The 22,146-nt window shown below is 35.4% G+C and overlaps 4 protein-coding genes and 1 pseudogene across 7 annotated transcripts; 1 reads left to right on the plus strand and 4 right to left on the minus strand.

The window, feature by feature from the left end:
* Positions 1-58: 58 nt before the first annotated feature.
* Positions 59-225, minus strand: LOC126773097 (U2 spliceosomal RNA; annotated as a pseudogene).
* Positions 226-1,221: 996 nt separating this feature from the next.
* LOC126772925 (transmembrane protein 258) lies at positions 1,222-3,705 on the minus strand. Of its 2 annotated transcripts, none has more exons than XM_050493527.1 (3): positions 3,639-3,705; positions 1,631-1,698; positions 1,222-1,554 (listed from the first exon to the last, which is right to left on the minus strand). In XM_050493527.1, the coding sequence occupies exons 2-3, from the start codon at positions 1,634-1,636 to the stop codon at positions 1,315-1,317; spliced, it is 246 nt and encodes an 81-aa protein (XP_050349484.1). In that variant the 5' UTR covers positions 1,637-1,698; positions 3,639-3,705; the 3' UTR covers positions 1,222-1,314. The 2 variants fall into 2 exon arrangements, with proteins under 2 accessions (XP_050349484.1, XP_050349485.1); XM_050493528.1 differs by lacking the exon at positions 3,639-3,705 and adding an exon at positions 3,064-3,088.
* LOC126772924 (uncharacterized) lies at positions 2,001-6,185 on the plus strand. Of its 2 annotated transcripts, XM_050493526.1 has the most exons (4): positions 2,001-2,174; positions 2,293-3,243; positions 3,604-3,843; positions 4,093-6,185. In XM_050493526.1, exons 2-4 carry the CDS (start codon positions 2,406-2,408, stop codon positions 6,102-6,104), a joined length of 3,090 nt encoding a protein of 1,029 aa, XP_050349483.1. In that variant the 5' UTR covers positions 2,001-2,174; positions 2,293-2,405; the 3' UTR covers positions 6,105-6,185. The 2 variants fall into 2 exon arrangements, with proteins under 2 accessions (XP_050349483.1, XP_050349482.1); XM_050493525.1 differs by having other exon boundaries at positions 2,001-3,243.
* A 280-nt stretch (positions 6,186-6,465) lies between these two features.
* Positions 6,466-8,143, minus strand: LOC126772910 (uncharacterized). Its single transcript, XM_050493509.1, has 2 exons — positions 7,746-8,143; positions 6,466-7,385 (listed from the first exon to the last, which is right to left on the minus strand). Exons 1-2 carry the CDS (start codon positions 7,972-7,974, stop codon positions 7,030-7,032), a joined length of 585 nt encoding a protein of 194 aa, XP_050349466.1. The 5' UTR covers positions 7,975-8,143; the 3' UTR covers positions 6,466-7,029.
* A 1,333-nt stretch (positions 8,144-9,476) lies between these two features.
* Positions 9,477-22,033, minus strand: LOC126772936 (zinc finger protein 81). Of its 2 annotated transcripts, XM_050493544.1 has the most exons (8): positions 21,990-22,033; positions 21,337-21,745; positions 20,894-21,018; positions 20,265-20,397; positions 15,186-15,350; positions 14,809-14,970; positions 13,626-14,328; positions 9,477-13,002 (listed from the first exon to the last, which is right to left on the minus strand). In XM_050493544.1, coding segments are annotated over exons 2-8 (1,605 nt in total). In that variant the 5' UTR covers positions 21,653-21,745; positions 21,990-22,033; the 3' UTR covers positions 9,477-13,001. The 2 variants fall into 2 exon arrangements, with proteins under 2 accessions (XP_050349501.1, XP_050349502.1); XM_050493545.1 differs by lacking the exon at positions 9,477-13,002 and having other exon boundaries at positions 13,625-14,328.
* Positions 22,034-22,146: the final 113 nt, after the last annotated feature.

A 22,146-nucleotide genomic window follows, 5' to 3' on the forward strand; every position in this document is an offset into this window, starting at 1 on the left:
TTGTTTTTTATTAAGTAAAACAATTTATGAGCATGCCCAAAATTCTAATAATCTTTTATTTGTGTCTTAACTACTGTTAATAATTTAATACATAATACAAAAGTATCAAAGTAATGTTAAAAACACTTTTTTTTATACTGGTCCCGCAGTGCGGGAACTTTCAGATATTAAGCTGAAAAGAACAGATACTACACTTTGATCTTAGCCAAAAGACCGAGAAGCGATAATGTTAAAAATACATGCTTAAATTTGAAAAAGCTATGTTGGTCTTGATATTCTTAACTTCGCCCACAATAGTAAACTCAGCTCTATGGAATGATCTATGAAAAGTTGAAGTGATTGATATCTAATATAGGTACCATTGATTTTCATAGTAGTTATTTTGTTATGGGTATCAATTAGGATATCAAATGATTAATGAAAAATTGGAAGAGCTTTTTACCATTCCTTTAATCGTTTATAATTTAATCATCCTTCTTGACTAGGTACCTAGGAAGGTTATACCCTAGTAATAAATATCTAGACTGTGCAATTCCAAAAATATTAAATGTTGAACTAGTCATCTATTGGTACATGGTTGTAACATATGCACATATACACAGCTTTCTATAGGATAGAACTGCTGATATTGATAACATTACCATTAATCAAAAAACTACGTTCAAATATATATACATCAATTAAGTACAAGAAATAAAAATAAGTTTATTTAAATCATATTTTTGTCTTCATAATCCTTTTAATCAATCATTTTAATCAAGTTATATGGTCTATATTATGCCACTAAAGCAATTGAAACTTGTTATATATGTATAAGAATTGCATCTATACTGTTTTGTTTTTTTTTTAATGGGTATATAGTTGAACAAAATTATGTCCCTTGTGTCTGTAAAAGTACCCTTCAAACCATAACCAACAATACTAAGTATTGCTGTTGGACAGTAGAATATCTGATCAGTGGGTGGTACCTAAATAGACAGGCTCGCACAAAACCCTATCTTCTAGTTTTATATAAATAGTAGATTGAATTAAAAAAATTGAGTTTATTGCCTATTCTTCTCAGTAGAATTCATATTCCAGACTTTTGATAACATTCTAGATTTTGTGTATCCCTTATTATTAACAAACTGTAGCACAATATTATATGTTTTAATCAAGGTAAGGAGACCCTTAAACTTTAACCCTATTAAAACAGATTTAAAAAAATATTGAAAGAATAAAAATGGTTTAATTTTATTTATTATTCTTATAACATACAAAATTCGTTTATCATTAATTAAGGAGGAATGGTACATTAAATACTTAATTACTTTGTCACACGTATATGCCTACCCATAATAATAAAAAGAGAATTCCAAAGCCTGAGAACAAGGCGGCTACTAAGGACAGTAGGAGTTCCTTGAACAAGTCTCTTGACGACTTCGTGCTTGTGACTTCGTAGACAAAGAACCATGCCGTAAAGAATATTCCGATACCAAGAAGCAGCATAGTTAGATGTGGGAACACCGCCGGGTTGATAGGCGAGGCGTATCGCACCATTGATTCAATTTCCAACTACAAAATTAAAATACAATTAAAAATTTGATTATTCAATTGTTAAGAATCATTTAAAGCACTTATATACACTTACACTCATTTTTTAACAATAAAATTAAGAGTTTATCGCGAAAGAAATACGAGATACACCGGCCAATAACCCTGTAAAAAATGGTAAACGTCACAACAGATATGTCACTTGTCAATTGGTCGATGTTTAGACCATGTGTTTCCTAATAAAATACGTATAGTTTTTGCTCCAAAACAAGCCATATTTACTAGAAGTTATTAAATTTTTTTAATATGCAATGAAAATTTTACGCGTGGTTTGCATTGAATTTTTTTTAACTGTAATCTATAAATGCATAGTTGCAAGATATGGACAATAAATTGTAAACATTAAACATCATTTTGACAAATAACTCTCAATGTCAATTGTCAACTGTACATGTATAATTAAATTATTGATGCATGTACAGCTGTTTATTTTTTATAAAAGAAATCATGTAGAGATAATAAAATTATCCATTGCAATCAGAGCCATGTCTTCTCAATGTTACATAATGAACGTAAACAGAATAATGACCCAAAATGTATCAGGAAATGAGGAAATAAAACCATCTATATCAAAGGAAAAGGTAATGTCTTATGAGGAGAAATCTGTCGGGTCAACAGCTTTTTTTAAATGTGAAGCATGTCCATATATGGCTCTCGCTGAAGACGATATAAAGTTTCATTTATTTACTGTTCACCCAGATTTGGCCAAAAGAAATGGTCTCGCAGACAATATTCAAATACTTTGTCCAGGCTGTACTAGTGTATTTGACGCCGAAGAAACTCTCCGTAACCATTTACGCAATCACCACAAAATGGGGATTAAGGATGTTAAAAAGATGGTGAAGAGTCTAGTTCAAATAGCTCTTAAGAATGCTAAATTAAAGAAAGAAATCAACAAAAATAATTCAAGTAACCAATCACAACCAGAAATAGCTGAGGTAAAAATACCTCAAGTTATAGAAATTGTGCCAGACATAGTAAATGCTAATAATGAACAATTACCAAAAGGTGTTGCATTTATATCAGTAGACGAGTTGAACAAGATGAGCACACCCAACTTTGAAAAGGTAGATCCTAAAGAAGTAATACAGGAAGCTAGCATTAATATTGTGTATACAAATGATGTTTCAACACAATATGTAAATGTATCCAATCCTGGGGCACCTGATACTACACGCAACTTAATACAAATGTCCAGTGTTACACCAGATCTTATTTCATCAATACAGCCCAGGATCCCCTCATCTATAGACAATAATTTACCACAGACACAAAATGATTCATCTACACAGCAACAAGAAAATGGAAGAAGCCTAATATCTTGCCCGCACTCATATAAAAAGACAAAAACATTAGATGTAGACCCTGAAAAGAATGGCACTCGGTGTTCAGTCTCTAACTGCCATGTTCGTCTCAAAGATGCGAATAATCTATCATATCATAGAAAATGCCATCAAAATAATCAATTACAATGCCCTGAGTGTTCCAAATTGTTTCTTACTGTACAGCAGCTTCATACACACCTGTGGAAGACACATACAGTTGACCTTGAACTGCCCACTTGTAATATATGTGGTTATAAAACATACAAGAGATATAGGCTAGTAAACATACATATGAGATGTCATGACAAATTTAAGGAATATACATGTAAGGAGTATGCCCTTCAATATTACCAAAATTTATAAAATTCTATTCTAGAACAAGTTTATAGAGATAATTTTATTTATGTAAATTTGAGTTCAACCTTTTTATGATGCAACTTAAAAAAATATATGGGCAAAATTTATATGCTGTGTAATATAAGCTAATTGATAATAAAAATAATAGCTTGTGACCAGTATAATTAATATTATACTGGACTAAAAATGATACACACTCCGTACAGCCAGAGCCATTTATACCTACTGATATACTAGTTTAATGTCTAAATAATCTCCTATACCATATTAAAACTATTTTTTCTTTATCCTAAGAAATTAGAATATTTAATTACATCTTATATTACAGGTTTAATATGTACTAAAAAATTTAAAAATTCAAACCAGCTATCGAAACACCGTATGACTCACAAACGCGATGAAACACGTGCTCAATGCCATATTTGTCAACGTGAGTTTTCAAATGAACGCCAACTCCGAAATCACGTGGCCGCTGTTCATGAAAGATTAAAACCTTTTAAATGCTGTAACTGTGATTATACAGCGGCGAGGAAAGAAGAATTAAAGTTACATTTACGGTCGCATACAGGTGTGTATATAATTATGGCGTGGTCGTTAAGTTGGGCCGAAAAAATTGTCAAGCTAAGCAACATGAAATTGGAAAAAATGTAATCCGAAGTATTACTGGCTTTGAAAAAATCTTAATATAAAACAAAAATGCATTTGATTTTGATTTTCGAGGTTTAGCGATCGTGAAAGAACCAAATTACAATTATATAATGATAATACTTTCTTCACAAACAGCTGGTTATTTTTTACTTTTTTTTGTTATTTTCAGGTGATAAACCGTATGCTTGCGATCAATGTAGTTATTGCACGGGTGACCATAACGCATTGCGTCGCCACAAAAAGCAACACTCCAAAGAGAGTACTTACAAATGCAAATATTGCCCCTACACCGCCATACAGTCCACAATGTTCGCATCACATATGATTTCTAAGCATCCCAATGTAAACTCGGACGATGTCCACTGTTGTCCATATTGTCCATTTAAATCGGTCAACAAAGACAAATATCTCGTTCATTTAACAACGCATCGGGAAAAGGAAGAGATAAAATTACTAGTCGAAATGACTAAAGGCGTCAAAACCAATAAACCTAGCTGGACTATTCCGAGTGATAATTCAAATAAACCGAATGAAATACAAAATGTATCCAATGAACAATCTAAGGATACAAGCATGAAAACTGTTAATACAATTCCTATAGAAGTGTATGATTGTGACAGTTTGCCAGAGACTATGCTTCAAGAGTATCCGAAAAATTATTGCACGACGACGTCGAATGACGTTCCACAAACAACATTTAGTGCTGAGGACTTAAGAGACTTGAGTAAGGACGATAATAATTCCGATTGCCTTATTTCTGAAACTTTTAACATACAGGACAGGCATCAGTACAGTTCACAACACGCTCTACAAATGCCATATGATACCTCACAGTCTAATTTGCATTTCTTAAATTCAAATGTTTCAATTGATCAGAACTTGTTGCAGAGTAGTAGCGTCAGTTCTCTAACATCCAGTCATTCGCCTATAAGCGATAGCTTAGGGGGGAACATAATGAGTAATTTCCCTATAAGACTGCCACCAGCGCATAATAATATAACTTTAAAACCAGTTGATAAAATCTCGATCCCAATAACCAAGATGACCGGGCCAATTATAAATCAGATGCATATCCTTCCAATCCCATCATCGAGTCATTCACCGATCAATATATCTACCGAACTTGACAGAGCGCCAAGGAAGAAACCTAAGATATCAGTAAAAAGCAATTTAATACTAAAAGGACCAGATCAAGTTAACATGTTTCATTCGCAACAAAAAATGGCGTTTAAACGTCTCGAAGATAACGAGAGGTACGGCCTCGGAGGCTCGGTGACGTTTAACAATTTAATAACGACTAATTTCATGCAATTGCAACCGGAACCAGCACTGAGCGAATCTCCGAACAACATAATGTCGTATCCTCAAAACAACATGATGGGAGACGCCGCAACAACGCCAGTTGACAATGAAATGAACGGTAACCCGCAAATATTTTCCTTCAATCCACAAATGAACGTGAACTCGATGACGTTACTCCCACCCGCGCAAAAGATTCAAACGAATGACCCGAGTTACATAAAATTAGAAGCGACGATCAAACAGAACACCCAATCGCCTAGTTTAGAAAGAATGTGCAACGCAAACCTACTGAACAACCAAGCTATTAGCCGAGAATATAAAGCCTCGCCACCTTTGGAAGATATTCACAAAAATATGAACGAAATTAAAAACGAAGTTAAATCTGATGCTTTTTACAATTTAAGCCTTAACAGCACAGCCTCGAATCCACCAATCATCGATCAGTATATGATAGACAATATAATTCCAGAGCAATATCCAGCTCATTTAGACCTATCAACGGTCGTTTTACCAGAAGTGTCTGACCAACAGAACGATGTGATAGAAATAGATGACAATTCCGACGATAATAAACTATTACCACGATTCGATATGAACTTCTCCCTGGAGTCTCTCTACTTAATGCATAATGATTTTCACTTTGAAAATGAAGTACCCACAAATAGTATGCCTTCTGACGTACCTGTTAATGAAATAAATAGGATGGTCGCAGAGATGCCCTTAGGCAATACGAAAGAAAACTTAGACGTCGTTTCAGTTGAAACTGATAATGATGCTCAAAATTACATACAAGGGAAGAAAGACCCCATGATGAACACCTCTGTCCGACCGTCGACTAATAAAATAAACGTTAAAAATATTGAATTAATGAAAAATTGAATCTGTTATTTATTTATAAGATATGTATATATATGTATACTCTAGTAATTCATATACAAGATTGTTTATTATTTGTTACAATATATTTGTCTTATTCATACACAATCCCAGATAAGTTACATTCACTTAAGATTTCGTCTTAATTTTCTCTAAAATAAATATTCGTATAGCGAGTGCAACGCATGCCCATCGATTGACTCAATCCGTTGGCAACACTCACACTATCGGTAGAAAAGTCCAAATGGACCAATTGCCTGAAGAAGGTGGCGGAACTTTACGCATCAAGCGAGAATATTTCTTACATCAAATTGTTATCTAAAAATCAGACTTAAGACTATCGTAAAAAGATAAAGTAAACAAATCAATATCAAAAACTTTATTAAAATATATAGCAATAGAAGTTTATATAGCACTTGCTTATTGATATTCAAAAAGTCTACCGATCTCCTCACGAAATAAATTCGGCTGGATCATATTTTGTTTCAACAATTATTGTTTACAATCACTACAATTTTATTTGACTTTTCAAGGTGCGCCCACCATTTAAAAATTCGCTACTTTTAGAAAAACACAAACATTCCTTAATGTTGTCTGGGATCTTGTTATAAAAGCTTTGGAGAATCAATGAAAGAATTGCTAATGCTATTTACTATAGCTTCTTTATTCTGCGAACAGTAAAAAACGACGCGATTTCTATGAAAATCGTTATACTTTTACGAACATTCGTACCTATACATGTATATATTAGGAAGGGACCGTCGATACTGCAGGGAAGAGAGTAATTTATAACTTCTGCAAAGCTGAATCTATTCGCCATTCCATTAATGCGGGGTCCAAAGATACGAATTAAGAAAATTGACCGCAGCTTCTTCATAGTAATAGTGACATAGTTTCCCGACGAACCTTTCCAACAGTTTTACTTAAACTAATTTCTATAATATACAGCAATGTAATCTTTACTGCTTTCGACTTCTTGTGAGTCATGTAAGATCCATTCTTCAGGAACATCTCCGAACGGCCTGGGATCCGTGTGAACACCTTTACCGTCGCCGGGTCCAATTATGATGAGTACTTTCCCGCCAAAATTATCAACATATTCTTTAAATGCCAGCCCGTTGTTAAAATAACAAAACAATAAGGCGATTTGACTGCTACTTTCTAATACGGTAATTGTAGCTTGATCTAATTTTTGGCCCGTGAAACGGAGGGGTATAAAAGTAGGAGGTGCATATTTACACTGCCACCAGGCGCCATCAACTTCTATACCGGATACATGGTAACCTAAAAAGATACGGAGTATTGAAAATATTATAAATGAAATACAATCATACTATTTGATAAGCATGAAATATGAGTCGAGAAAATGTGTTGTGTGCGAGGATACACTTGACAACTAAAGCCAATTAGTAGGGTATAAAATACTACAGTACTTCTGACATTTCGACTGGGATTCGAAAGCAGGAGACCAGTCACGTGAACTGACTTCGCAAAAATGTGGCAGTTGTAGAATGAACTACTATACCGATGTTTTCTATCATTACAGATCGAATTATTTTGTGACTTTTTCTAGAACATCGAAAAGAACAATCGAAATCAACTACATACACACAAATATGAAACAGCTAACTGAAACATAGGTACCTGTGGCTGCTGTAATCATCCATTCAAGAAGACCACTACCGCATCCGATGCTGAGAATCATTTCGCATTTCAATTCCGCCATACAATTCGCGATAAATTCTAAATTTTCTTCTGTTGGAAAGACCCATAGCACTTTATTCCTTTGTGGATGGCTCCTGTAGTTTTTAACGATTGTTTTCCAGTCACCCTGTTTATACAAACTGGTTACTGCTTCGACTATATCCTCCATATTTTATAACATCACACACACGGTAGAACTCTTTTATAAGTTAAATTATGATTCAAAAACACTATATCATAAATATTTATTATAATTATATTTTTTATCAATTAACACGAATAATATTATATCTTTCTAAAATATACCGGGCAATTGTTGCTGGGTAACATTGACAATGAACCAAAGCGTGCATACCTTTACGTAACTTTGAGTGATTGATTTTTCATACATATGTTCGCAGAGTCGTAGTAGGCGTTTTTTAAGAATTTATTTTCTTTATATATTATATATATAGCTGAGCTGGCTTTGCCCGCGTGGAATTCCTTTCGATGACTAGACGTTACACCTTGAACGTGAAACAGGCGAGCAGCGAATTAAAAATTACCTAACATTAAATGACTATAAATATTTTCACTGTCATCCGATTTTATGAAACAAAGAATACAGACACAGTTTCGGAGATTTGTATGTATAATATTTTAAATATTTTATTGTGTTCTATTATTACTCTTTTCTATCGCATAAAGTCATTTATTCATTAATTTATTCAATGAACAGACACACGGTTTGTAATGCTTTATTATTGAGTAGATTTATAGATTTAAATGTACGCTTGCAATCTACGATAGATTATAAATACCTCCTTTTTTAAATTATTTATCATCATCAACAGCCAATCGTTGTCCACTGCTGAACATAGGCCTCTCCCAAGGTGCGCCAAAGCTCCCTGTTCTCCGCCTTCCGCATCCAGTTGGTGCCCGCCACCTTCTTAAGGTCGTCGGTCCACCTGGCTGGAGGGCGCTGCGCTTGCCGATTCGCGGTCTCCACTCTAGGACTCGTCTGCTCCAACGGCCATCGGTCCTACGACATACGTGACCAGCCCACTGCCACTTCAGCCTGCTAATTTTGCAAGCTATGTCGGTGACTCCGGTTCTTTTCCGGATAATCTCATTTCTGATCTTATCCTTCAAAGATACTCCGAGCATAGCTCGCTCCATAGCACGCTGAGCGACTTTGAATTTGTGGACTAGTCTCGCAGTTAGTGTCCACGTTTCGGCACCGTATGTCATGGCAGGTAAGACGCATTGGTTGAAGACTTTCGTCTTTATACTTAATTGATTTAGTAAAAAAATAAACAAATTCGTCCCTGTGCTCATCATATGGAGCGGTTAGAGAAATTGGCGAGCGCCCAATTGTTACGTTTATTATGAAGATTGGTAACACTTCTCAAATTGTAAAAAGATATTGACGTCACAGGTGCCTTGTCGTTCGCGCTAGATTAAAGCCAAACCATTTCTCACCATTTAACTATCCAACAAAACGACTTGAGCCGGCGACCCAGCACCATTCCACAAGGAGAAACGTTTCTAAGGAGATTTGAGGAATCAAGCCGACCACTCTGTTCAAAAATGTTTTCATAAAGTTTAAACACTAATAAGGAATAAGGTCAAAAGAATGATGCTATAGTGTCATAACGTTTGTAGTCTTCAAATGAAACTTATTAATTTTCTCAAAAATTATTTATTTGTATAAAAAACTTGCGTACAGATTTTTACAAATATTTTCCGTATAAATTGAATAGTACACAAAATCAATAATAACAAAATAAAAAGTTAATAGTTAGGTTACATTACGTTACATTTAGTTTTATCGTATGACTGATTGTAAATGCAATGTCAAATACAGATTATTAAGAAAACTTGTGTGATGTAAAAATATAATAACACTCCCGTATATGATCATCGCTTAGTAAGTAGGTCTTATATAAAAAACTATTGTTTGAGATCAATGTATAGTAGAGATCAAGATCAGTCGACGCTATGCACTAGGAGCTATTGCACATTACAGATTCCTTAACAACAGATAATCAGATCATTAAGGTTAAGAAAAAAAAAAAGGCATACAAAACTAATATTTATCAGTAAAGATAGTAAATCACGGTGATCAAGAATAACAACGCTTAACAAAGACACAACTCCGCCCTCTCGCACACAAACACACACGTGTCTGCCAGTCTTTATAAAACCTACTGTCTCTGTACTACCCACATAAAACTGACGAATGCTAAATATATGCCCGTCTAAGAAATTAAGCAGAAAAAACTTTGGGGTGGATTGTATTATATATATATATATTCTAAAGTTGGAGAAATTGAGTGATGACTCATTAAGGTACAACTCACACACATTCGAAATGTAGATGTGTGTTTAACCGACAGTATCACAAGGTAGTTATCACAATCATAATTAGCAATTATTTCTGATCGTGGTTAAACTTCAAGTGAAAAAAACATGCAATGTGCTATAGCTGCATGTGTTTGTAAGTTGGTTTAACTTACATTGGTTGGTTGGTTGGTTTAACATTTAAAATTTATCACAAATTTTTGGCAGACCAAAGCTCATATTATCAAAAAATCACATTTTATAGTACAATATTATTTCAATTGCAGTCTTAAAATCATTGCCAATATATAAAATTGCTAATACGCTATGGTAACATCGTATTGGTAAAGTTTTTCAACATCAGAGATATTTTGAGGTCACAATATCAAGCTTAATATACTTTCAAACACTTCAACTAAAGTTTTATTCGGAATATCGGGTCTATTAATAAACTTTTTAGATACCATAATAATATAAATAAAGCGTTCAACATTGTAACGACAATATACCTCTAAACTAAAATAGCCAATTTAAATTCACAGTAAGTAATAACGTTAGTATTTAAAAACATTATTTAAGTAGTATTTTCTAATTGATTTCTTATAATTTCATCGATATATTTAACTTTGAGATCAATTTAATTTCGGTCCTTCGAGCCGGATGAAAAACAAAAACTTAATAACGTTTTTAAATATCACTCAAATGACAGTAAAGGAATAATTTTACTTTATCACTAGTGTGAGCGTCTTGGACGCACTTAATAACTAAGTAAACTTACTTAATCAAGTATCAAAACATTTTATACCATAATCTAGCTTCAATTCAATGACTTAGAGGCACGTATCGCAATCACCCTTAGATATTTTTTCTAGTAATTTTAAACAAGAATAAGATAATTATAACCAAAATTGAATATCATCTCTTAATATTATCATTCACAACATTCGTTATTCGTTCCTTGTTTTAACATCGAAAAGATATGCTTATTTACCTAGTCTTTACAAATCATTTAAAAATATTTTATATATATGAAAAAAAATGCAAACTTTAAATTAGGATATTTTGTAACGAGAGATTAGAACACACCTACAGAACCAAGTCAAGTCACGATGAAATCTCTGCTCCTTTGCATACAGACAAACTAGAAGAATACCACTTCTAACAATGTCAATATGCCGCCAATCATGGTATATACCAAGATAGAATATTCCATTGTGCCTATACACTGGCTCGTTTACACTTTAAAACGGAACATAACAATACAAAGAATTAATGTTTAGCTGTATAATAAATTATGAGTTGGTTGGACCCGCCCTGAGCGCGCCTGCAAAAATCCATCACTAAAACATAATATTATATATAAGATACATTAATTATTGTTCTTAATGTGTTTATCTCTTACCTTATAAAGTATATTTACGCGGTAGTTTATTACATACATATAGATTAAGTAATGCAGTCGTTTTATACCAAATAAAATACATAGGTGTCCGACTCTATTGTATACAATCACTTAAATAATTTGACATAATAAAAATATAACTATCTCTTTCCCCAACCGGACTTTACGGCCGAAGAAAGAGAGAATGCGTTCCTGACATCTGTCAGTTCGTCGTAACTACATAAAATGACAGTTGACATAACATGACAGCAGCGCTGTATGGATTTAAAAAGTATTTCCCTAATTTATTTAAAATTAAATTTAGACCAATATTATTTATTGTAAGGTAGTTGACGTAATTATTTTATTCGTTAGTAGATCGATTAAACAATGAACATGTTTTTATCGTTAATTTCGCTTATTCAAAGTTACATCGTCCATTCATCACGGACCCGTCAAGAACGCATTCACTAATCGACCAATAGTAATATTTCTAGTCCGACAAATTAGTTTTAAAATCGGCCTCAGTTTCATAAATATTTCTTAGTATTTTTAAAACAGTGAGCTTTTACTTACAAATTGAATAAATTATTTTATACCTCATAATATATAAGTATGCAGTCAATATAGAAGAGTTTACGACCGCCATCCAGAAACATTTACATAAATATTGCTCATTATTATTCGATGCTTACGTACGTCACAATTCAAGCATATGCATGCTCAAATATTATCTAGCAACTCGGTTACATTCGAAGACTAAAGACAAATAATCAACTTTGACGTCGAATTGACGCATTGGTCTATTATAATTAAAGTGGTTTGTAGTGCCTAATATAGCAGAAGAGCTATTAGCAAATCACATGAAATGCGAGCTTTATTTATCTTTACTCCTTCCATTAGAATAGGGTATAGGAATAATTTAATAATTCACAATTCCGTGGCATATGAGCTCACGTGACGCTCGTGTTCCGTATACACGATCTATGCGTAACGCTACGTGCGCGTTACACTGAACTACAATTGTTTTGTTTCTGATTAAGTCACTAAAATGAGCTATCCTTTAAAATACTTACGTCCAGTTAATGAACTGAATTCTGAAGTCTCATTGGTCGTCTATAATGGCATTGGCTGCTTCCGACCAAAGACGAATCACATTACGGTCAAATTAGTAAATCTGACTTCGGTATTCAGTAATTCAGTTCAGAAATCAGTAACCGGACGTTGATCAAAATTTCTATGTACGTATTATTGATGTTGATTTCTGCGTTTTCAAACATCTTTAAGATACAGCTCTATTATTTTTATTGTAACATATAATGAGCTACGTGTATATCTTATCCCTGTTATTGATGTCTCCTTTCTAAGACAGCGTTCATTTTCCACGATAACTTTGATAAAAATATTTATAAATTTTACGTTAATTTTTAAGATTACTAAACATTACCAGTACGGATCGCTTCGCCATCCATTATCAGCCTTTACATTTCACACCTGAAATTAAACATTATTATTACCTCACAAAAATCGACATTATTGTATTTTAACGGTAAAACCTTTAGCGAAAACCATTTAGGCTTTCTATGCGAGGTAACCTTTGGGGTAAGCGGAATTTTCTCGATGGCGGCAGATGCTTATAAAAGATATAATAAAAAAAATTTGTTACGCTTACGAAAGTAAGTTTGTATGTTACGGTTTCGCGGCAAAATCACTGAATCGAATTTGATGAAATTTAGTATGAAGGAAGCTTTAATTCTACATATATTTTACTATTGGTAGAGCTTTGTGCATCGTCTGGGTAGGTACCACCCACTCATCAGATATTCTACCGCAAAACAGCAGTATTTGGTATTGTTGTGTTCCGGTTTGAAGGGTAAGTGAGCCAGTGTAATTACAGGCACAAGGGACATAACATCTTAGTTCCCAAGGTTGGTGGCGCATTGGTGATGTAAGTGGTTAACAGTCCTTACAATGCCAATGTCTATGGGCGTTGGTGACCACTTACCATCAGGTGGCCCATATGTTCGTCCGCCTTCCTATTCTATAAAAAAAATATATAATAAATAAATTACGGTAATAAATATGCCCATTTTTTTAATAATAGAAGTAATACATACTAATTAATATCTTGCTCCATCTTTCTCCTCCAATGCATTTTCGGATTCTGTATAACCTCAGTCGTATCTTTTTCTATTTTCTCATACAAAATCTTCTTATAAATTTCCATATTTCTTATAGATGGGGCAGTGGTCTCGCTGGGCGGCATCAATCCCCTTTGAACGCTGCGGAACTTCTCCTGATCTATTGGAGGCAGAGGAATTATTGCCTTACGGATCTTGTGTACATACTCATTCTCTGGGCTCATCTTTTCCACTTTCTTATCACCGTCCGTGTTCCGTTTTTCTACGATGACACTTTCACGAGCGTTATTCGCTTCGATTATGGACTTTTTGTCGACCGCACTTTCGGTACAATTTATCACTTTCGCTTCCAGCGGGTCAGCTACGTCTATGTGCTGGCGAATGATCTCCTGCGGTAGCGGCGGTAGAGGATTGAGGATTTCAAGTCTGATCTTCTCCGTCCGATCGTAGCAGGGGTCGGGTGACGCAAGGGAGAGGCGGGCGGGGGTGGGGTCGGGCGGCTCTCCGTCGTCTGCGGCGAGGGCGTGGCGGGCGACGCTCTGCAGCGCGCCCAGATCGCACTCCAGCGCGGCGGAGGGCGCACAGTCGGGGTGCGCGTTGCGAATGTGACGCTCCAGGTTGTCTTTTCGTCTGAAGCGACGTTCTTCTGGGCAAGCTTTACATCTGAAGGGCTTCGAATCTGAAAATGGAGGCATTTTTTTATATTAAACAAAAAATTTAAATTAGATTAGAATACAAACAAGTGTTTTAACCTAAATATATTTATTTTATAAAGACAGACCAAAAAATATGACTGAAATCAAGATAATTTTCTTCAAAGATCAAATACACCTCATTGACACAAAGACTATTCACACAATTCGTCACCTGGAAAGGATCCGAGAAAAGGTTCAAAATATCCAATGTTTTTAAATAAAAAAACACATTGCAGAAATATGTTAGCTAAGCGATATTACATAACTAACAACTTATTTCATAATAACACACTAGAATAGAAATGATCGCCTCTAAGCCACTTCGAGTAAAAAATTGAACATATTAATTTTATTGTAAACTAAGTCGGCACCAGACTTATATTGTTATTTTTTTATAAATTATACTGTTCATAATGTGTTTTACTAGTGTATTTAATAAAGATTTTGACGTTGGCCAGGCTCACCTGAGTGTATGGCAGCATGCCTGCGCATGTCCTTGCGCGAGTGGAAGGCCTTCCGGCAGCGCGGACAGGCGTGCGCGCGCAAACCCGCGCCCCCCACGCGGCAGCGGTGCTCTGCCCCGGCCTCCTCGCGCAACTCCTCACCGCACGTGGTGCATCGTTTCTCTGAACACATTCTCGCATTTTAAAAATGATAAAATATTTATAATAACTATAATTTCTAAATTATAATAACTATAATCCTTTGCTTATTTTCTTATTAATTAACAATAGTCTCATGCCTGAGCTTGTTGAAACTAAACTGAAAATTAATTTAGAAAATAATGTAGATACATATATTTTTTTTATTTCAATAATAATAAATGACTAAGCAAACTCACTGTGCTTATCAACATGTTTCTTATAGTTGGAGCCGTCTCGGAAGCGCCGGCCGCACGTGGCGCAGATGTAGGGCCGCTCCTGCGTGTGCGTCAACATATGCTTGCGGAGTGATGAGTGATTGTTGAACGCTTTACTGCATTCGTTGCACGGATAGTTCTTTTCTTCTGCAAAAATATAATATATATTAAGTAAGAAAGTAAAAGTATTTGTATGTTATATACAATAAGTGTAGACGAATTTTATTGTGTGCAAGATTTAATAAGTTTATTGTTTAACGCTTAACTAAGAAATGCAGAAAATAAGAAGTTGATAACAGTTCTACTTTTTAATACTAATAATACAATAATTAAACAACTTGAAAATAAATGTGTTCTCATCAAGAAAAACATTCACTAACATGAGAACATAATATTACTACAAGAATTGCCAAGCGGCGCGGCAAAGCACTATGTATAAAGAATATATAGAAAAATACAATTTCGAAGAGGGTATCTGTGAAAACTTTGCATTATTGTCGATAGTCTGGTCTTATCGCAAATACACGGATTAAGTACAGTTAAGAAAGTGGTATGAGTGAGTGAGAATTTATTACTATTTATTTTATTTTATATTTCAATCAATCAATCAAATCAATCAACAGCCAATCGTTGTCCACTGCTGAACATAGGCCTCTCCCAAGGTGCGCCAAAGATCCCTGTCCTCCGCCTTCCGCATCCAGTTGGTGCCCGCCACCTTCTTAAGGTCGTCGGTCCACCTGGCTGGAGGGCGCCCTACGCTGCGCTTGCCGATTCGCGGTCTCCACTCTAGGAATCGTCTGCTCCAACGGCCATCGGTCCTACGACATACGTGACCAGCCCACTGCCACTTCAGCCTGCTAATTTTGCAAGCTATGTCGGTGACTCCGGTTCTTTTCCGGATAATCTCATTTCTGATCTTATCCTTCAAAGATACTCCGAGCATAGCTCGCTCCATAGCACGCTGTGCGACTTTGAATTTGTGGACTAGTCCCGCAGTTAGAGTCTACGTTTCGGCACCGTATGTCATGGCAGGTAAGACGCATTGGTTGAAGACTTTCGTCTTCAAACATTGCGGTATAGACGACTTGAGGACTTGACGAAGGTTGCCAAATGCTGCCCATCCCAAGCGAATTCTTCGATCGGCTTCCTTCTCGAAGTTGTTCCTACCGACTTGTATTATCTGTCCTAGGTAGGTATATTCACTAACAACTTCGAGAGGTTTCCCCTCGACGTATATCGGTCCCGGCACGACATGCCTATTGAACATGACCTTGGTCTTGTCCAAGTTCATACCGAGACCGACACACCGGGAAGACTCGCCTAGGCTACGCAGCATTTCGGTGAGTTGTTCCAGCGACTCTGCTATGATGACGATATCGTCGGCAAATCGAAGGTGTGAGATGTACTCGCCGTTAACATTGACTCCATACCTAGTCCAATCCAGCGTCTTGAAAACGTCTTCCAACGCGTTGGTGAACAGTTTCGGGGATATTACATCCCCCTGTCTCACCCCTCTGCGCAGTTGGATCGCCTTCGTCTTACAGTCTTGGATGTGGACAGTCATTGTAGCGGCGTTGTACAGACATCTCAGTACCTCGATATATCTCCAATCGATATGACATCTCTGCAATGAGTCGAGCACTGCCCAGGTTTCGATGGAGTCGAAGGCTTTCTCGTAGTCCACAAATGCCATACACAGCGGCTGATTGTACTCTTCGATCTTCTGCACAATCTGCCGAACAGTATGGATGTGGTCCACGGTGCTGTAGCCTGATCGAAAGCCGGCTTGCTCTGGGGGCTGGAACTCGTCAAGTCGTCTGGCGAGACGGTTCGTGACGACTCTTGAGAACAGCTTATACACGTGACTCAGGAGGGAGATTGGTCTGTAGTTTTTCAAGAGGGTTTTATCACCTTTCTTGAAAAACAGTACCACCTCACTCCCGCTCCACGTTTCCGGGGTCTTGCCATGTTGGATGACGGAATTAAAGAGGCTTGCTAGCTCTTTCAGGACCGGAGTCCCGCCTGCCTTAAGCAACTCTGTTGTGATTCCGTCATCTCCCGGAGCTTTGTTGTTTTTAAGCTGTTCTAGAGCCGCCCTAATCTCTCCTTTGTCAACGACCGGGAGCTCCTCGGAGTAATGGCGCATAAGAGGGGCGCGCTGGTCATCAATACTGATTCCCACGGGTTTATCCGATCTTGAAGAGAACAACTGCCCATAAAACCTCTCTACTTCTCCGACAATCTCAGGCCTAGAGGTAACGACCCCACCATTTTCAGTTTTAAGTTTTGTCAGACGCGGCCTCCCAAACTTGCGAGCGAACACTTTCGATCCCCGATTTTGCTCAATCGCAGCCTTGATGGCACGGGTATTGGAGCGTCGGAGATCGCGTCGCGTCAGCGTTTTTATTGTTCGGTTTAAGGCCTTATCTGACAAAAACGATGGTAGTTCTCGTCGTTTTCTCATGAGCTCGAGTGTCTCAGCAGAGAGTTTTGGTGCGTTGTCTCTTCTCTGTGGCGGAAAACACTTGCGGGATGTGTTTTGCAGTATTTTGACCAGCGTGTCGGTTCTCTCATCAATGCTGCTTATGGTTTCCAACGCGGTGAATTGATTTTGAAGTTCCATTTGGAACTTTTCGGAACCTTGAGCAGCTTGGAGCATGGTAGGTCGGAGAGTAGACCTCATCATTCTCGATCTTTCGGCTTTTAAGTTGATATTTAGAGTGCCTCGAACCAAGCGGCGATCACACAATTTTATATTTAAATAAATATATTTATTTTTCATCGCTACTTCTTATACTATTTAATAATAATTTTACATTATTATTCAGTTTGTTTCATATTATGTATTTTGTTATATTATATTATTTTTTAAATGTATTTTCAATAGTCTCTTAAACTGACGCATACTTTTTGCTTCTTTAATATTTTTTGGTAAATTATTAAATCGTTTTGCTCCGTCAAACAAAATATTTTTCTTCCCATAGTTAATAGTACGAGGTTTTGATAGTTTTATGTTATTAGCGTTTCTTAATTTCATTCTTTGTGATTGTTACTTTTTATTCAATTGTATTTCTGTATGTATATTTTTATCAAATTTTTTTTTTGATTAGTATGCAAATAAAGTAATTGTAAGTTTGAGCGACATTCATTATTTTTGTATCTTTTTGTTTTTTTTAAGTTTTGAGTTGATGTAAAAAATACGTAATTAAAAAGTGTTTTTACTAATTTGTTCTGCTTAACTTGTAATTGCGCTAAGTTTGTTGGGGCAGTTGTACCCCAGATTTCTTTTAAAGAGTCTAAATGTGGTTTGATTAGGGAGTTATAAATCGTTTACTTTACTCGGCGTGGAAGACATCTAGTAATATTTCTTATAATTCCGTTTAATGATGTTAATTTGCTTTTAATTTTGTCAAGATGTGGTTTCCAAGTTAAGAAGCTTTCTAAAATTAATCCTAAGTACTTTTCTTCCCCTACTTTATTTATAATTTATGATTTGTGGTGTGTTATTTTCTTATTTTTGGTTGAAAAAATTATTTCATTTGTTTTAGTAGAATTTATTGTTAGTAGGTTATATCGGAACCAGATATTTAAATTATTTAAGTCTTCTTGGGCTTCTGAAATTATGGTATGGATAGAGTTACCAAAATAAAACAGAGAAGTGTCATCAGCGTAAAGAGTAACGTTACCTTTTAATCCAATGTTTTGGATGTTGTTTATATATATATAAGGAATAGCCGGGGTCCCAGTACATCTCGTTGGAGATGGGCTCTTTCTGCGATAGTGTGATGTCACAGAAGGAGGCTGCAGAGCGGGCGCGGGAAGAAGATGCCGCTGCACCCGCTCCGCCGGAAAAGACCGGGGAGAAGAAAAAGGCGCTATGCGCACCTTCTCTCCCCGCCACAATAGGCGCCGCCGGGACTAGGGGGGATTCACACCCCTGGGAACCCTCCCTAGAGAATGGAGGCCCGCATAGGTGGGCCGGCCGTCAGAGCGCCACGGTAGCATACGAAAGCGATCCCGTGGCGCTCGTCGTTAAGACGGAAAGGGTACCGCTGGTTTTTTAGTAGGTATTCCGATGTTCGAGGCGCACTCGGTGCCTTGGACACCGGCGAGCCCCACATACCCCCCACTGTTCCCCTGGGGGAAACGCGTAATGCGTTTTTCCAGCGTTAAAAAAAGGGGTCCCAGTATCGATCCTTGTGGTATACCAAACGTTATATTTTTAGGATTGCTTTGTATTTTACCAATTTTAACAATCTGAACTCTTAGTGAGATAAGATTTAAAAACATTATATGCAACTCCTGTTATACCGATGGCCGCTAACTTTTGTAATAACAGATTGTGGCTTATAGCGTCAAAAGCTTTTTAAAAGTTCAATAAATATACCTGTTTGTTATCAATACTTTGTTTTATTTTTGTAATCAAATCTACTGTTGCGGATAGAGTATTAGATTTTTGTCTAAAACCGTACTGTTTATTATATAAGAAATTTTGACTTCTTAAATATATTTCTAAGCGATTATATATAATCCTTTCATAGGTTTTTTAAAGAATCGGAAGAACCGATATGGGCCGATAATTACTGGGATCGGATGGACTTCCTGTCTTAAATATTGGCGTGACTTTGGCAATTTTGAAACTATCTGGAAATGTTCCATCTTTGAGATTTTTATTGATACAGCTAGTAATTTCTTTAACTACTAAGTTTGAAATATATTTAAGAGATTTAGTAGATATGCCATCTATTCCTGAACTAGTATTGGAATCTAACCTCCGTATGAACACAGCTACTTCGCTTTCTGTAATCGGTGTAAGTTGGGTTAGCGTGGTTGTTTTAGATGAAGGCTTACAATTATTCGAATTATTACTGTGATAATGTTTAGGGATTTGATTAACTAATGCCGATCCTACATTTGAAAAATATTTTACAAATGTTTTCCCATAATTGTATAATAATTAGAATATTTATGATTTATTCATTCATTGATCATAGAATATTTCTAATTTCTTCCATTTATTCTATAAATTAAGAAGTAAGAAGTAATAATACTATCACTTACTGGTATGTTTAAGTCTATGTCTCTTGAGTTTGGACATCTGATAGAAGGCAGCCCCGCAAACTTCACATGTGTACGAGCGCTCCTGGTTGTGTACACGCATGTGGTACTTGTAGTGGGAAAGTGATACGAAACTCTGAAACCATATATAATAATTTACATTAATAGTTAACGGGTGGTACCACAAGCAAGGGGAGACATGTTTGTTTTTTTTATTGTAGCATTATGTTTATTTTACTTAGCTTAAATACTAAATGTAAGGCAAATCATCAGTCACAAACACATTTATACATATATAATAATTTACATTAATAGTTAACGGGTGGTACCACAAGCAAGGGGAGACATGTTTGTTTTTTTTATTGTAGCATTATGTTTATTTTACTTAGCTTAAATACTAAATGTAAGGCAAATCATCAGTCACAAACACATTTATACAGTTGTGTCAGCTGGATAAGAAGAAATATCAATTTTTTGAAAAAAAAAAATTTAAAAACAATAGTTTGTTCAGTAGTAGTTTGTAGTTTAATCATAATCCTATTATAGGAGAGTGGGTGGTGCCTACCCAAACAGGCTTGCACAAAGCCCAACCACCAAGTAATATAAACCTTAAAAACTATTTGCATCAATACCTGTTTACACTGTTGACAGTGGTGAGGCTTTTTTTGTCCATTACAAAAGGCATGGTAACATACTTGACTACGAGCATAGAACTTTTTCTTACAAACTGTACATATGTAGCACTTTTTACCACCATCTAAAACAATATGAAATTATTCATCAATACTTTTCCACATATCAAAAAAAATCTTTAAAAGAACATTCAGGCTTATCAACAGAAAGTTTTTAAGTGACATCACATTTTATAAAAAAAAAAATTCAAGAATGTTATGACACAATTTGTGTAAACCAAAAGTGTATTTTTAAAAGTTTTCTTAAATAAATTATTTTTGTTTTAATGTTGTTAGTATTAATGTTTTCTTGTAATTTTCTATGTAAGTGATTTAAATGTAAATCTTTGGAGAAAATAAATGTCTCTAACCGTATTGAAAGATGTACTTTATAACATACATACCCATTTCTATTTTTATGTGTGCATATTCCAACTTTTTTATACTTAAATTTTCTATATCAATCTGATCTTCTTTATGAATGATTTCAGTTTCTATTGGAACTTCATAAGTCGTAGTCAGTTCTGTTTCTTTATTTTCATTCTCCAATTCTATAGTTTCTGCTTCACTATCATTTCTCAAACAGGCGAGACAACCAGACTTTTCATGAAGCAAACAGTCCATACACTTAATATGACCACAACTTTCAGTCACTAAGCGATTGTCTGTCTGATTAACAGCCTTTTTATTAAAACAATTAACACAGACTTGAGAATTCATTGTGAAACAACTTATTAATAGGTTAGCGAAGTATTTTTAATTTTATATTTTTCGCATGACTAAAACCTTAAAAATTAAGATTTAACGAAAAAACTATATATACTTTATTATTTTTTATTTAAAATCATAATGTATTTATCATCTCTTTAAGGCAAAATATTATCCAGATCGAAACTTCAATATTTAAGGAGCTATGTTATTTTATTATTATGAAAGAGAAAAATGAACACACTCCTATTATATCAATAAAAAACAAACATCAATTGAACAATATCTAAATGCGATGACACCTTAGAAAAAATTACATTAAAATTGATGTTTTTTTTATTTTTGATACCTGAACTCTGAACAGAAAATATTGGTGGTATCTATAAGGTATTTGAACGCACCTACGACGCCGAATGACATTTGACAATAAATGCGTTCATTTCTAAGAACTCCAGCTTGAACCATCTTTGTTTCGGACGCATTCAAAATTATATTTATTTTTAACT

The sequence above is a fragment of the Nymphalis io genome, chromosome 13 (genome assembly GCF_905147045.1).
Source record: "Nymphalis io chromosome 13, ilAglIoxx1.1, whole genome shotgun sequence".
NCBI lineage: Eukaryota > Metazoa > Arthropoda > Insecta > Lepidoptera > Nymphalidae > Nymphalis > Nymphalis io.